We start from the raw sequence: 15,668 nt of genomic DNA on the forward strand, positions 1-15,668 counted from the left end.
CAAACAACCAGTTTTATAATAAAGGGTTAGGGGTGTTAAACTCACTTGGCGGGCAGCGTCTCGATGTCTCTGATCTCTCTGGAGACGGTCATGGTGAAACCGTCGATGACATAGAAGTGTTCCTTCCCAAACAGCAGCAGCCCCTCGCTAGTGTCCAGACCCTGCACCCGCGCACACCGATACATGTGTTGGATCTGGAACAGAACATTAATACATCTATGATATAACACTACATTAACACATCTATGATATAACACTACATTAACACTACATTAACACATCTATAATATAACACTACATTAATACTACATTAATACATCTATGATATAACACTACATTAATACTACATTAATACATCTATAATATAACACTACATTAATACATCTATAATATAACATTACATTAATACATCTATGATATAACACTACATTAATACATCTATAATATAACACTACATTAATACTACATTAATACATCTATAATATAACACCACATTAATACATCTATAATATAACACTACATTAATACATCTATAATATAACATTACATTAATACATCTATGATATAACACTACATTAATACATCTATAATATAACACTACATTAATACTACATTAATACATCTATAATATAACACTACATTAATACATCTATGATATAACACTACATTAATACTACATTAATACATCTATGATATAACACTACATAAATACTACATTAAAACATCTGATATAACACTACATTAATACATCTATGATATAATATATCACTACATAAATACTACATTAATACATCTGATATAACACTACATTAATACTACATTAAAACATCTATATCACTACATTAACACATCTATGATATAACACTACATTAAAACAGCTATGATAAAACACTACATAAATACTACATTAATACATCTATAATATAACACTACATTAATACATCTAATATAACACTACATTAACACATCTATAATATAACACTACATTAATACATCTATAATATATCACTAGAAAAATACTACATTAATACATCTATAATATATCACTACATAAATACATCACTAGATGAATACATCTATAATATATCACTACATAAATACTACATTAATACATCTATAAAATATCACTACATAAATACTACATGAATACATCTATAATATATCACTACATTAATACATCTATAATATAACACTACATAAATACTACATTAATACATCTATAATATAACACTACATAAATACTACATTAATACATCTATAATATAACACTACACAAATACTATATTAATACATCTATAATATAACACTACATAAATACTACATTAATACATCTATAATATAACACTACATAAATACTACATTAATAACTCTATAATATAACACTACATAAATACTATATTAATACATCTATAATATAACACTACATAAATACTAAATTAATACATCTATAATATATCACTACATAAATACATCTATAATATATTACTACATAAATACTATATTAATACATTGATACATGTGCTGGATCTATAATACAAAAATACACAGCAGAACCCACCACAATGACAGTTACCATCCTGAAATGCTCAAAGACTTGTATACTTGTACACTTAAACCAAGTGGCTTGACCAACATGACCCTCGCTCCCTCTCTCCTCTTCCCTTCTCTCCCTGTCCTCCTCCCCTACACCCCTCCTCCTCCCTCTCCTCCCCCCTGTCCTCATCATTCCCTCGCTTCTCGTCCTCCAACCCTCCTCTTACCTGCTCTCCCTCCTCCAGTAGTCGTAGCAGTGATGTGTTGTCTGTCCTCTGTTCCTCGTCCAGACCTCCTGACTCTAAGAGCTGTTCCTGCAGCAGGTCTTGTTCCTCATCGGCTCTGTCTGCCGTGGAGCGAGACCTCTTCAGAGGGGCCTTCACCAGACCTGGAGGGTTGATTTGCATGAATTACAATAAGAAAAAAAAACAAAGCCAAAAGAGAATGAATATGCATGTTCACGCCCTCCGTCCGTCCCACCTCCGTCCGTCCGTCCCACCTCCGTCCGTCCGTCCCACCTCCGTCCGTCCCTCCGCCCTACCTCCGTCCGCCCTACCTCCGTCCGTCCCTCCGTCCGTCCATCCGCCCTACCTCCGCCCGCCCTACCTCCGCCCGTCCTACCTCCGCCCGTCCTACCTCCGCCCGTTCCACCCTCCGTCCGTCCTACCTCCGTCCGTCCGTCCTACCTCCGTCCGTCCGTCCTACCTCCGTCCGTCCGTCCTACCTCCGTCCGTCCGTCCTACCTCCGTCCGCCCGTCCTACCTCCGCCCGTCCTACCTCCGCCCGTCCTACCTCCGCCCGCCCTACCTCCGTCCGTCCCTCCGCCCGTCCCACCTCCGTCCGTCCCTCCACCCTCCGTCCGTCCCTCCGTCCGTCCTACCTCCGTCCGTCCGTCCTACCTCCGTCCGTCCGTCCTACCTCCGTCCGTCCGTCCTACCTCCGTCCGTCCGTCCTACCTCCGTCCGTCCGTCCTACCTCCGTCCGTCCGTCCTACCTCCGTCCGTCCGCCCTACCTCCGTCCGTCCGCCCTACCTCCGTCCGTCCGTCCCTCCGTCCACCCTACCTCCGTCCGTCCCTCCGTCCACCCTACCTCCGTCCGTCCCTCCGCCCTCCGTCCGTCCCACCTCCGTCCGTCCCTCCGCCCTCCGTCCGTCCTACCTCTGCGTGTCTGTCCTACCTCCGTCCGTCCTCCGTCCACCCTACCTCCCTCCGTCCGTCCTACCTCCGTCCGTCCGTCTGTCCTCCGTCCACCCTACCTCCCTCCGTCCTACCTCCCTCCGGCCGTCCTACCTCTGACTCTGGCGATGGTGTCCTCTCCGTGCACCTCTCCAGGTTCCTGCCGAGTGGTCTCTCCCTCAGTGTCCTGCTCTACGGAGTGCTGGTACATCCCAGGGTTCCCTGACAGCAGTCTCATGTAGTACTCCTTACTGTCGTAGCTGATCGCTCGGCGGTAACGCACCGGCTTCTGGGTGGGGGGAGGACAGGAAGAGAGGAGAGGAAGAGAAGGGGAGGAAGAGGTCATGAGGGGGACTAGAGGTGATAGGAGCTGGGCTGGACCAGGACATGACAGAAGAGTAGCACGGCGGGTCAGTCTGGGACAGAGAGGGGTCAGTCCAGTCTGGGACAGAGAGGGGGTCAGTCGGGGACAGAGAGGGGTCAGTCGGGGACAGAGCGGGGTCAGTCGGGGACAGAGCGGGGTCAGTCGGGGACAGAGCGGGGGTCAGTCGGGGACAGAGCGGGGGTCAGTCTGGGACAGAGAGGGGGTCAGTCTGGGACAGAGAGGGGGTCAGTCTGGGACAGAGAGGGGGTCAGTAAGGGACAGAGAGGGGGTCAGTCTGGGACAGAGAGGGGGTCAGTCTGGGACAGAGAGGGGGTCAGTCTGGGACAGAGAGGGGGTCAGTCTGGGACAGAGAGGGGGTCAGTCTGGGACAGAGAGGGGGTCAGTCTGGGACAGAGAGGGGTCAGTCTGGGACTGACAGCTTTAGATACAGTAGAATGATGTGTGTATTGTTCTGCGAATACATGGGATAGATTGATAACTTGGCTGAGTCATGTTGCCATTTCATGTAAAATGACCATTATTTCCCACATAAAGACTCCATCCGTGGGCTGTGATGAAGGAAAGACAAACCTCCCGTCTCCTACACTGTACAGTATCCATACCGGAACAGTAGGGAGAACAAGGTTAGCTGTACAAGCAGCTTCTTCTATTAAATGACATGGTACTTTTGCGGGGCATAAATAGCCCTCTTTCCACTGAAAGCTAGTGTTTGAACTTGGTTACTACAACATGACCTTGTTGTTACGATCATAATACTGTAGTATTTATAAAGAGCCCTTTGTGCTGGGCTCGTGTTACGGTAATACACACTGAGTGTACAAAACATTAGGAACACCTTCCTAATATTGAGTTGCACCCCCTTTTTGCCCTCAGAACAGCTTAAAATCGTCGGGGAATGGACTCTATGCCCCATGTTGACTCCAATGCTTCCCCACAGTTGTGTCCAGTTGGCTGGATGTCCTTTGGGTGGTGGACCATTCTTCATAAACACAGGAAACTGTTGAGTGTGTAAAAACCCAGCAGCGTTGCAGTTCTTGACACTCAAACCGGTGAGCCTGGCACATACTACTTGTCTTGCCCGTTCACCCTCTGAATGACACACATACACAATCCATGTCCCAATTATCTAAAGGATTAAAAATCCTTCTTTAACCCGTCTCCTCCCCTTCATCTAAACTGATTGAAGTGGATTTAACAGGTAACATCAATAAGGGATCATAGCTTTCACCTGGATTCACCTGGTCAGTCTGTCATGGAAAGATCAAGTGTTCTCAATGTTTTGTACAGTCAGTGTATGTAAAAACATGTTGGTGTTACTATAGTAGTATTATTACAGTATTACTACATTACTATAGTACCTGTACTTGGCCGTTAATGCTGGGTTCAGGCTCGGGGACGTACGGATAATGTATGTAGAACATGTCGTTGTTATCATAGTAGTATTATAGTATTATTACAGTATTACTATAGTACCTGTACTTGGCCGTTAGTGCTGGGTTCAGGCTCGGGGACGTACGGATAATGTATGTAGAACATGTCGTTGTTATTATAGTAGTATTATAGTATTATTACAGTATTACTACATTACCTGTACTTGGCCGTTAGTGCTGGGTTCAGGCTCGGGGACGTACGGATAATGTATGTAGAACATGTCGTTGCGGACCATCTTCTTCCTCATGCGACAGGGCCCCTCAGTCATCTCCAGCAGGAACTTGTCCAGGTGGGATCCGATGGGGGGCCCCCAAAGGCCCCGCTCTCTCAGCAGCTCATACTCTATAGACGACCACTCCTCGGTCACGTACTTTAGAACATTCTGCTGCCTCTGACAGGGGAGGGGGGAGAGGGTAGAGAGGAGGGGAGAGTAGAGAGAGAGAAGGGGGGAGAGTAAAGAGAGAGAGAGAATGAGAGAGAGAGAGAGAGAGAGAGAGAGAGAGAGAGAGAGAGAGAGAGAGAGAGAGGAGAGTAAAGAGAGAATGAGAGGGAGAGGGAGAGGAGGGGAGAGTAGAGAGAGAGAGAATGAGAGAAAATGAGAGAGAGAGAAAATGAGAGAGAGAGAGAGAGAGAGAGAGAGAGAGAGAGAGAGAGAGAGAGAGAGAGAGAGAGAGAGAGAGGGGGGGAGAGAGAGGAGAGAATTAGAGGGAGACAGTGAAGAGGGAGAGAGGGAGACAGGGGAGGGAAAGAGAAGAGAAAAGAGAGGGAGATGAGGGAAGAGAGGGGGAGTTTTAGCCAGATCGTTAAATTAGTGTCTGTCAGGTTCAGAATATAGAGATCAGATAGGAATCACAGAGACAATGTAGTAAAGTACTGTTAGATAATGTAGTAAAGTACTGTACTGTTAGACAATGTAGTAAAGTACTGTTAGATAATGTAGTAAAGTACTGTACTGTTAGACAATGTAGTAAAGTACTGTTAGATAATGTAGTAAAGTACTGTTAGATAATGTAGTAAAGTACTGTACTGTTAGACAATGTAGTAAAGTACTGTTAGATAATGTAGTAAAGTACTGTACTGTTAGACAATGTAGTAAAGTACTGTACTGTTAGACAATGTAGTAAAGTACTGTTAGATAATGTAGTAAAGTACTGTACTGTTAGACAATGTAGTAAAGTACTGTACTGTTAGACAATGTAGTAAAGTACTGTTAGATAATGTAGTAAAGTACTGTACTGTTAGACAATGTAGTAAAGTACTGTTAGATAATGTAGTAAAGTACTGTACTGTTAGACAATGTAGTAAAGTACTGTACTGTTAGACAATGTAGTAAAGTACTGATAGATAATGTAGTAAAGTACTGTACTGTTAGACAATGTAGTAAAGTACTGATAGATAATGTAGTAAAGTACTGTACTGTTAGACAATGTAGTAAAGTACTGTTAGACAATGTAGTAAAGTACTGTTAGACAATGTAGTAAAGTACTGTTAGACAATGTAGTAAATTACTGTTAGATAATGTAGTAAAGTACTGTACTGTTAGACAATGTAGTAAAGTACTGTTAGACAATGTAGTAAAGTACTGTACTGTTAGACAATGTAGTAAAGTACTGTTAGACAATGTAGTAAAGTACTGTTAGACAATGTAGTAAAGTACTGTACTGTTAGACAATGTAGTAAAGTACTGATAGACAATGTAGTGAGTACTGTTAGACAATGTAGTAAAGTACTGTTAGACAATGTAGTAAAGTACTGTACTGATAGACAATGTAGTGAGTACTGTTAGACAATGTAGTAAAGTACTGTACTGTTAGACAACGCTGTGAGTACTGTAGTAGACAACGCTGTGAGTACTGTAGTAGACAACGCTGTGAGTACCGTAGTGTTAGACGCTGTGAGTACTGTAGTGTTCTTACCTCCTGGTACTCTTTATACTGCATGGCCACCAGGTCCCTGACCACCGCTATGTGGGTGAACATCCACTGGAACGTCTCCTATTGGTGGAAGGAACTTCCATTTTAATACATGTAAATTAAAGCTGGACTTGTAACAGGGGGAGGGAGAGATACCTAGTCAGCTGTACAACTCAATGCAGTCAACTGAAATGTGTCTTCTGCATTTAACACAACCCCTCTGTTTCGCATGAGTGTGTTGGTTCGTGTGTGTGTACCTGTGTGTGTGTGTACCTGTGTGTGTGTGTGTGTGTACCTGTGTGTGTGTGTGTACCTGTGTGTGTGTGTGTGTGTGTGTGTGTACCTGTGTGTGGTGTGTGTGTACCTGTGTGTGTGTGTGTGTACCTGTGTGTGTGTGTGTGTGTGTACCTGTGTGTGTGTGTGTGTGTGTACCTGTGTGTCTGTGTGTGTGTGTACCTGTGTGTCTGTGTGTGTGTACCTGTGTGTCTGTGTGTGTGTGTATGTGTGTGTGTACCTGTGCAGACAGGTTGTTCTTGTTCAGGGAGTTTTCCTTCTTGTTGCGTCGAGCGCCGGTCAGCTTGGACAGACCAAAACCACTACTAACCCGGGACAGCTTGGACTGGCTGGCCGGAGCCACTGACTCACCTCTGCTAATACACTTCCTCTCATGGACTAGAGGGGAGGGGGGGGAGAGGAGGGAGAGAGAGAGGAGGGGAGAGAGAGACAGAGAGGGGGTGAGAGAAGGGGGGAGAAGGGGAGTAAAGAGAGAGAGAGAGAGAGAGAAGGGAGAGAGGGAGAAACAGAGAGAGACAAGAGAAAGAGAGAGAGAGAGAGAGAGAGAGAGAGAGAGAGAGAGAGAGAGAGAAGGGAGAGAGGGAGAAACAGAGAGACGAGAAAGAGAGAGAGAGAGAGAGAGAGGGGGCGAGAGAAGGGGGAGAAGGGGAGTAAAAGAGAGAGAGAAGGGGAGTAAAAGAGAGAGAGAAAGAGGCAGGGAGAGGGGGGAGAGAGAAGAAGGAGGAGACGAGAAGGAGAGAGGGAGAAACAGAGAGAGACAAGAGAATGGGAGAGAGGGTTATCAAACAGTCTTCCAGTATGTTATTGGCTCCAGTCCAACTTGGCTTGCTCTGCTCTCCAAACAATACATGATGAAGCTGATTATTGTCCCAAAATCCTCTGACCACAAAACTCTCTGTACTGTGTGTTCCCCTCTGTGTGTCCCCCTCTGTGTGTCCCCCTCTGTGTGTCCCCCTCTGTGTGTTCCCCTCTGTGTGTTCCCCTCTGTGTGTCCCCCTCTGTGTGTCCCCCTCTGTGTGTCCAGTACCTACCCAGGTGGTTCTGCCAGCTCTTCAGGGCTGGTTCCTCCAGGGCAGGCCGAGCAGTGCTGATATCTACATGTCCTCTGTCGTTGGTGGGGAGGGACACCTTAAAGATGTCCTCCAACATGGGTCTTTTACTGTGCATCAGCTCTGTCCACACACGGTTTACTGCCTTCAGCAGCAGCTGGCGACCTGGGGGACAGACATGAGTTAGGAACACACTGAGACAGACAGACAGGCAGACAGTCAGAGAGACAGATAGGAAGGCAGTCAGAGAGACAGAGAGAAACAGGCATAGAGTTAGTCAGAAAGACAGACAGACTGAGAGACAGTGAGAGACAGACAGGCAGGCAGTCAAATAGACAGGCAGAGAGACAGACAGGCAGTCAGTCAGAGAGACAGATAGAGACCGACAGAGACATGCAGTCAGAGAGACAGACATACAGACAGTCAGAGAGACCGACTGATAGAGACTAACCGACAGTCAGAGACAGACAGGCAGGCAGGCCGAGAGACGGACAGAGAGAAACAGGCAGAGAGTCAGAGAGACAGGCAGAGAGACAGAGAGACAGAATGTCAGAGAGACAGACAGACAGGAAGTCAGAGAGTCAGGCAGAGAGACAGGCAGAGAGACAGGGAGACAGACAGAGAGACAGACAGACAGTCAGAGAGACAGACAGACAGTCAGAGAGACAGACAGAGACAGAGAGTCAGACAGACACAGATAGACAGAGACAGACAGGCCGAGAAACAGACAGACCGAGAGACAGAATGTCAGAGAGACAGACAGACAGGAAGTCAGAGAGTCAGGCAGAGAGACAGGCAGAGAGTCAGTCAGGCAGTCAGAGAGAAACAAGCAGAGAGACAGACCAAGAAACAGGCAGAGAGTCAGTCAGGCAGGCAGGCAGTCAGAGAGACAGAGAGACAGGCAGGCAGGCAGTCAGTCAGAGAGAGAGAGAGAAACAGGCAGAGAGACAGACATGAAGAGAGACATACAGGCAGAGAGACAGACAGGCAGAGAGACAGACAGGCAGAGAGACAGACAGGCAGAGAGACAGGCATAGTCAGCCAGTCAGACAGTGTGTTACCTTCGCTGACATCCTGGCTGTGTGTGTCATCAGGTTCATTCTCAGCGGGCATCATGACGTGCCAGGTTGTCATACGAGCCTCTGCTTCCAAACCAAAACCCTCCACACTACTGCACACAGACAGAGAGAGAGAGAGAGGTGGTGGTGGTGGGGCAGAGGTAGAGAGGAAATGGAGAGAGAGAGAGAGAGAGAGAGAGAGGTGGTGGTGGTGGGGCAGAGGTAGAGAGAGGAAATGGAGAGAGAGAGAGAGAGAGAGAGGTGGTGGTGGTGGGGCAGAGGTAGAGAGGAAATGGAGAGAGAGAGCGAGAGAGAGAGGTGGTGGTGGTGGGGCAGAGGTAGAGAGAGGAAATGGAGAGAGAGAGAGAGAGAGAGAGAGGTGGTGGTGGTGGGGCAGAGGTAGAGAGAGGAAATGGAGAGAGAGAGAGAGAGGTGGTGGTGGTGGGGCAGAGGTAGAGAGAGGAAATGGAGAGAGAGAGAGAGAGAGAGAGGTGGTGGTGGGGCAGAGGTAGAGAGAGGAAATTGAGAGAGAGAGAGAGAGAGAGAGGTGGTGGTGGTGGGGCAGAGGTAGAGAGAGGAAATGGAGAGAGAGAGAGAGAGAGGTGGTGGTGGTGGGGCAGAGGTAGAGAGAGGAAATGGAGAGAGAGAGAGAGAGAGAGAGAGAGAGAGAGAGAGGTGGTGGTGGTGGGGCAGAGGTAGAGAGAGGAAATGGAGAGAGAGAGAGAGAGAGAGAGGTGGTGGTGGTGGTGGGGCAGAGGTAGAGAGAGGAAATGGAGAGAGAGAGAGAGAGAGAGGTGGTGGTGGTGGGGCAGAGGTAGAGAGAGGAAATGGAGAGAGAGCGAGAGAGAGGTGGTGGTGGTGGGGCAGAGGTAGAGAGAGGAAATGGAGAGAGAGAGAGAGAGAGGTGGTGGGGCAGAGGTAGAGAGAGGAAATGGAGAGAGAGAGAGAGAGAGGTGGTGGTGGTGGGGCAGAGGTAGAGAGAGGAAATGGAGAGAGAGAGAGAGAGAGAGGTGGTGGTGGTGGGCAGAGGTAGAGAGAGGAAATGGAGAGAGAGAGAGAGAGAGGTGGTGGTGGTGGGGCAGAGGTAGAGAGAGGAAATGGAGAGAGAGAGAGAGAGAGGTGGTGGTGGTGGGGCAGAGGTAGAGAGAGGAAATGGAGAGAGAGAGCGAGAGAGGTGGTGGTGGTGGGGCAGAGGTAGAGAGAGGAAATGGAGAGAGAGAGAGAGAGAGAGAGAGGTGGTGGTGGTGGGGCAGAGGTAGAGAGAGGAAATGGAGAGAGAGAGAGAGAGAGAGGTGGTGGTGGGGGGAAGGGAGAGAGAGGAAGAGAGAGAGAGAGAGAGAGAGAGAGAGAGAGAGAGAGAGAGAGAGAGGAGAGAGAGAGAGAGAGAGAGAGAGAGAGAGATAGTCAATACACACACGACTCACCCATAGACAGGAACTACACTCAACCCTCCAATGCTGCAGGTTTTGCTGCCTGTTGTCATTTGACTGGCCATTGCTTAACCCTTCACAGGCTTCAAACTCCTTTTGTGTCATGACACAGACACACTCCAACTGCTGCAGAAGTCTCAAGCAATTCAATGCATAGAATAATGCATCAAGACACAAGAGTAGAAGTTAGCTAGCGAAGACACACACAGACCATCCTCAGACCTACCTCCCAACGTGCAGGTTGATGAAGCAGTGAGCCAGACAGGCTACAAACTCCTGGTCGTGGTTGCCTGGTCCCAGCACCAGGTTACGATTGACGGTCAACACCCGTAGAGAGTCCAGCAGAGCTACCTGCTGAGGTACGGTCTTGTGCGGTCGAGACAGCTGGTACAAGACCGTGCGGTTCAGACAGTGGTAGATTGATTCCAGAGACAAACCCTGCGAACGCCTCTTGGACTGGAAAAGCAGATAAAAATAAAGATCAGTTTGAGCAAGTACTTCCTGGACTGAGAGAGGAGAAGAAGAGACTGACAGAGGAGAAGAAGAGACTGACAGAGGAGAAGAAGAGACTGAAAGAGGAGAAGAAGAGACTGACAGAGGAGAAGAAGAGACTGACAGAGAAGAGACAGACACAGAATCCTCTGAAAGAGGAGAAGAAGAGACTGAAAGAGGAGAAGAAGAGACAGACATACAGAATCCTCTGAAAGAGGAGAAGAAGAGACTGAAAGAGGAGAAGAGACTGACAGAGGAGAAGAAGAGACTGAAAGAGGAGAAGAAGAGATTGAAAGAGGAGAAGAAGAAAGGAGGAAAAAGACTGGATCGCTGCTTCTTAACACACGGTCTGCTTAACCCGGAAGCCAGCTGCACCAATGCGTCGGAGGAAAAACCTTTCAACTGATGACCATAATCAGCTTGTAGGCATCCAGCCTGCCACAAGGAGTTGCTAGAGCACGATGAGCCAAAGAAATCTCCCCCGGCCTTGACCGTCTCCCTACGGGGCTACCGGTCAAGGCCGGCTGTGACACAGCCTGGGATCGAACCCGAGGCTGTAGTAGCGCATCAGCACTAAGGCAGTGCCTTAGACCGCTGCACTACTTGGGAGGCCCCAAACTCAAATTTTCTTAAAACTGCATTGTTGGTTAAGGCCTTGTAAGTAAGAATTTCACAGTAAGGTCTACACCTGTTGTATTCGGCGCATGTTACAAATAAAATGTGATTTGAGAAACCAGTGCTCCTGAACTGAGAGAAGAGAGGTGATTACAGAATAAATCTGGATTCAAATATAATTAGAAAATCTTTTCAAATACTGAAGATGTGCTTTAACCTGCCTGCTGTGTCAGATGAGCCGTGTTTTCAGTTATGGAACTATTCTATTGGTCCATTAATCCAGGCAAACTCTATCAAGTACAGCTAAAATATTATCAATTATTTCAAGTACTATTTGAATGCAGGTCTGCCTCTGAGAAGGGGAGCGGTGTTTTCAGAAAGACCTTTTGTTTTAGAAAGTTGTTTGGGGTTAAGGCGTTCTACAGAAGGCTTGTGTCCCACATGGATCCCTATATCAGTGCTTCCCAAAACTAGGGGTCAACATTTGATTTAAAAAAAAATGGGGTCTCGAGAGCAAATTTGTGCTTGTTTCAGAAAACAGGGTTTACGTCAGTAATCTCCAGTAGCCACGAGATGAGGTTGTAATAAACAGTGATTTCTGTTTTCTTCCTACAAAATGTGGCTCTATCTCGAACGGTTTAAGCTACAAACTATTATGATCTGTTTCATTGAAAGATAAAATCCTCAGGGATACGTATGTCGGTACTGTTTTCCTCTACTATGTCCACAAGAACCCAGTGGACAAGACCAGGAAATAAATCAGACGGACCTGTATACAGAATCAAACTGTACCGGACCTGTATACAGAATCAAACTGTACCGGACCTGTATAGAGTATCAAACTGTACCGGACCTGTATACAGAATCAAACTGTACCGGACCTGTATAGAGTATCAAACTGTACCGGACCTGTATACAGAATCAATCTGTACCGGACCTGTATACAGAATCAAACTGGACCGGACCTGTATACAGAATCAAACTGTACCGGACCTGTATAGAGTATCAAACTGTACCGGACCTGTATAGAGAATCAAACTGTACCGGACCTGTATAGAGAATCAATCTGTACCGGACCTGTATACAGAATCAAACTGTACCGGACCTGTATACAGAATCAAACTGGACCGGACCTGTATACAGAATCAAACTGGACCGGACCTGTATAGAGTATCAAACTGTACCGGACCTGTATAGAGTATCAAACTGTACCGGACCTGTATAGAGAATCAATCTGTACCGGACCTGTATACAGAATCAATCTGTACCGGACCTGTATACAGAATCAATCTGTACCGGACCTGTATAGAGTACCAAACTGTACCGGACCTGTATACAGAATCAATCTGTACCGGACCTGTATAGAGAATCAATCTGTACCGGACCTGTATACAGAATCAATCTGTACCGGACCTGTATACAGAATCAATCTGTACCGGACCTGTATACAGAATCAATCTGTACCGGACCTGTATAGAGTATCAAACTGTATGAATGTGTATGTATATGATTGCATGTACTTGCGTGCGCAATCAGGATCGGATCTAGCGTGTGCTAGTACTGGAGGATCTAGCGTGTGCTAGTACTGGAGGATCTAGCGTGTGCTAGTACTGGAGGATCTAGCGTGTGCTAGTACTGGAGGATCTAGCGTGTGCTAGTACTGGAGGATCTAGCGTGTGCTAGTACTGGAGGATCTAGCGTGTGCTAGTACTGGAGGATCTAGCGTGTGCTAGTACTGGAGGATCTAGCGTGTGCTAGTACTGGAGGATCTAGCGTGTGCTAGTACTGGAGGATCTAGCGTGTGCTAGTACTGGAGGATCTAGCGTGTGCTAGTACTGGAGGATCTAGCGTGTGCTAGTACTGGAGGATCTAGCGTGTGCTAGTACTGGAGGATCTAGCGTGTGCTGAATAACTAGGGGTACTGGAGTAAATCCAAAACGTTGAATAACTAGGGGTACTGGAGGAGATATTGGGGAAACCCTGGTTCATATCATCCTCACCTGTCCTATAAGCTGCACTATAAACTCCACCACCATCTTGGACTCCTTGTTGAACATGCCCTGCCACAGCTTGTCCACCACGCGCTGTGTGAAGTAGAACACGTTGTTGGTCAGCACCTGGTAGCTCCCACCACTGATGATGAGTAGGGATGCATCCTCACCTGGTCGGAGGGAGAGGGGATAGGGGGGGGGGGGATAGAAAGACGACAGGTGGGAGGAGGAAGGGAGAAGTATTGGGTCAACGAGGGAATGAATGTGCATTCATCTTTCATTAGCTAATGTTTAGTCACATCTCCAAAATCACATTGTTGTCACACCTGAATTTGGAAATAGCCGATACGGTTAGAATGGCCCACTGGATTCCAACGGCTACATTTTGATTGGATGTTTCAAGAACCCCCCCCCCCACATGCCCGTAAAAAGGGCGCTGTGTGTGTGTTATGTTCCTCACTGTTTTCTGACCAGGTAGGAAACGAGTTGTTTGCGTATGCTAATTTGCAACAGCGCAGAAAATGGAATAAGACCTGGATTTAAAACAACTGAATTCTGTTACGGAAAAGAGAGTGTGATTTATACACAGAAACGAGTCCATGAAAGAACACCGTACTGTAAAAGAGACGTTATCATTGGAGCTCCGCACAAGCGAGGCATTTGGTTCCCACCCATACTGATTTACACCGGGTTCCCAGCCATACTGATTTACACCGGGTTCCCACCCATACTGATTTACACCGGGTGCCTACCCATACTGATTTACACCGGGTTCCCACCCATACTGATTTACACCGGGTGCCTACCCATACTGATTTACACCGGGTTCCCACCCATACTGATTTACACCGGGTTCCCACCCATACTGATTTACACCGGGTTCCTACCCATACTGATTTACACCGGGTTCCCACCCATACTGATTTACACCGGGTTCCTACCCATACTGATTTACACCGGGTTCCTACCCATACTGATTTACACCGGGTTCCTACCCATACTGATTTACACCGGGTTCCTACCCATACTGATTTACACCGGGTTCCTACTCATACTGATTTACACCGGGTTCCCAGCCATACTGATTTACACCGGGTTCCCACCCATACTGATTTACACCGGGTTCCTACCCATACTGATTTACACCGGGTTCCCAGCCATACTGATTTACACCGGGTTCCTACCCATACTGATTTACACCGGGTTCCCAGCCATACTGATTTACACCGGGTTCCCACCCATACTGATTTACACCGGTTCCCACCCATACTGATTTACACCGGGTTCCTACCCATACTGATTTACACGGGTTCCCACCCTACTGATTTACACCGGGTTCCAACCCATACTGATTTACAAACCGGGTTCCACCCATACTGATTTACACCGGGTTCCCACCCATACTGATTTACACCACCGGGTTCTCACCATACTGATTTACACCGGGTTCCCTACCCATACTGATTTACACCGGGTTCATCACCCATACTGATTTTACCACCGGGTTCCTACCCATACTGATTTACACGGGTATCCTACCCTACTGATTTACCACGGTCCCCTACCCATACTGATTTACACCGGGTTCCTACCCATACTGATTTACACCGGGTTCCTACCCATACTGATTTACACCGGGTTCCTACCCATACTGATTTACACCGGGTTCCTACCCATACTGATTTACACCGGGTTCCTACCCATACTGATTTACACCGGGTTCCCACCCATACTGATTTACACCGGGTTCCTACCCATACTGATTTACACCGGGTTCCTACCCATACTGATTTACACCGGGTTCCTACCCATACTGATTTACACCGGGTTCCCAGCCATACTGATTTACACCGGGTTCCTACCCATACTGATTTACACCGGGTTCCCACCCATACTGATTTACACCGGGTTCCCACCCATACTGATTTACACCGGGTTCCTACCCATACTGATTTACACCGGGTTCCCACCCATACTGATTTACACCGGGGCCCCACCCATACTGATTTACACCGGGTTCCCAGCCATTTTTACCTATTTTCTACCAATGTCATTCCATATATGGAAGCTACGAGGCTAGCTAATATCCATTGTTTACATCTGGTATAAAAGCAGATTGTCATTTGGAGGTAGAAGTTGGATACATAAAAAAAAGACTGCCACTTAAGACAAGTAGTATGCTAGTGTGGATATTGGAATGGATGATTTCTCTAATTGTGTCTCTGTGTGTGTGTGTGTGTGTGTGTGTGTGTCTCTCTCTCTCTCTCTCTCTCTGTGTGCGTGTGTCTCTCTCTCTCTCTG

At 47.0% G+C, this 15,668-nt stretch overlaps 1 protein-coding gene across 1 annotated transcript in view; it reads right to left on the reverse strand.

Moving 5' to 3' along the window:
* LOC115165112 (WD repeat and FYVE domain-containing protein 3) overlaps positions 1-15,668 on the reverse strand; it is a 191,662-nt gene that overhangs the window by 35,912 nt on the left and 140,082 nt on the right. The window contains exons 28-38 of the mRNA XM_029718147.1: positions 13,377-13,537; positions 10,496-10,725; positions 8,843-8,952; positions 7,764-7,946; positions 6,953-7,110; positions 6,442-6,519; positions 4,746-4,916; positions 4,568-4,630; positions 2,824-2,998; positions 1,761-1,921; positions 46-194 (exon numbers count right to left, since the gene is read on the reverse strand). Of these exons, the coding sequence (XP_029574007.1) occupies positions 46-194; positions 1,761-1,921; positions 2,824-2,998; positions 4,568-4,630; positions 4,746-4,916; positions 6,442-6,519; positions 6,953-7,110; positions 7,764-7,946; positions 8,843-8,952; positions 10,496-10,725; positions 13,377-13,537 (1,639 nt within the window). The remainder of the gene's footprint in view (positions 1-45; positions 195-1,760; positions 1,922-2,823; positions 2,999-4,567; positions 4,631-4,745; positions 4,917-6,441; positions 6,520-6,952; positions 7,111-7,763; positions 7,947-8,842; positions 8,953-10,495; positions 10,726-13,376; positions 13,538-15,668) is intronic.

This window comes from Salmo trutta, chromosome 27 (assembly GCF_901001165.1).
Source record: "Salmo trutta chromosome 27, fSalTru1.1, whole genome shotgun sequence".
In the NCBI taxonomy this organism is placed as follows: domain Eukaryota; kingdom Metazoa; phylum Chordata; class Actinopteri; order Salmoniformes; family Salmonidae; genus Salmo; species Salmo trutta.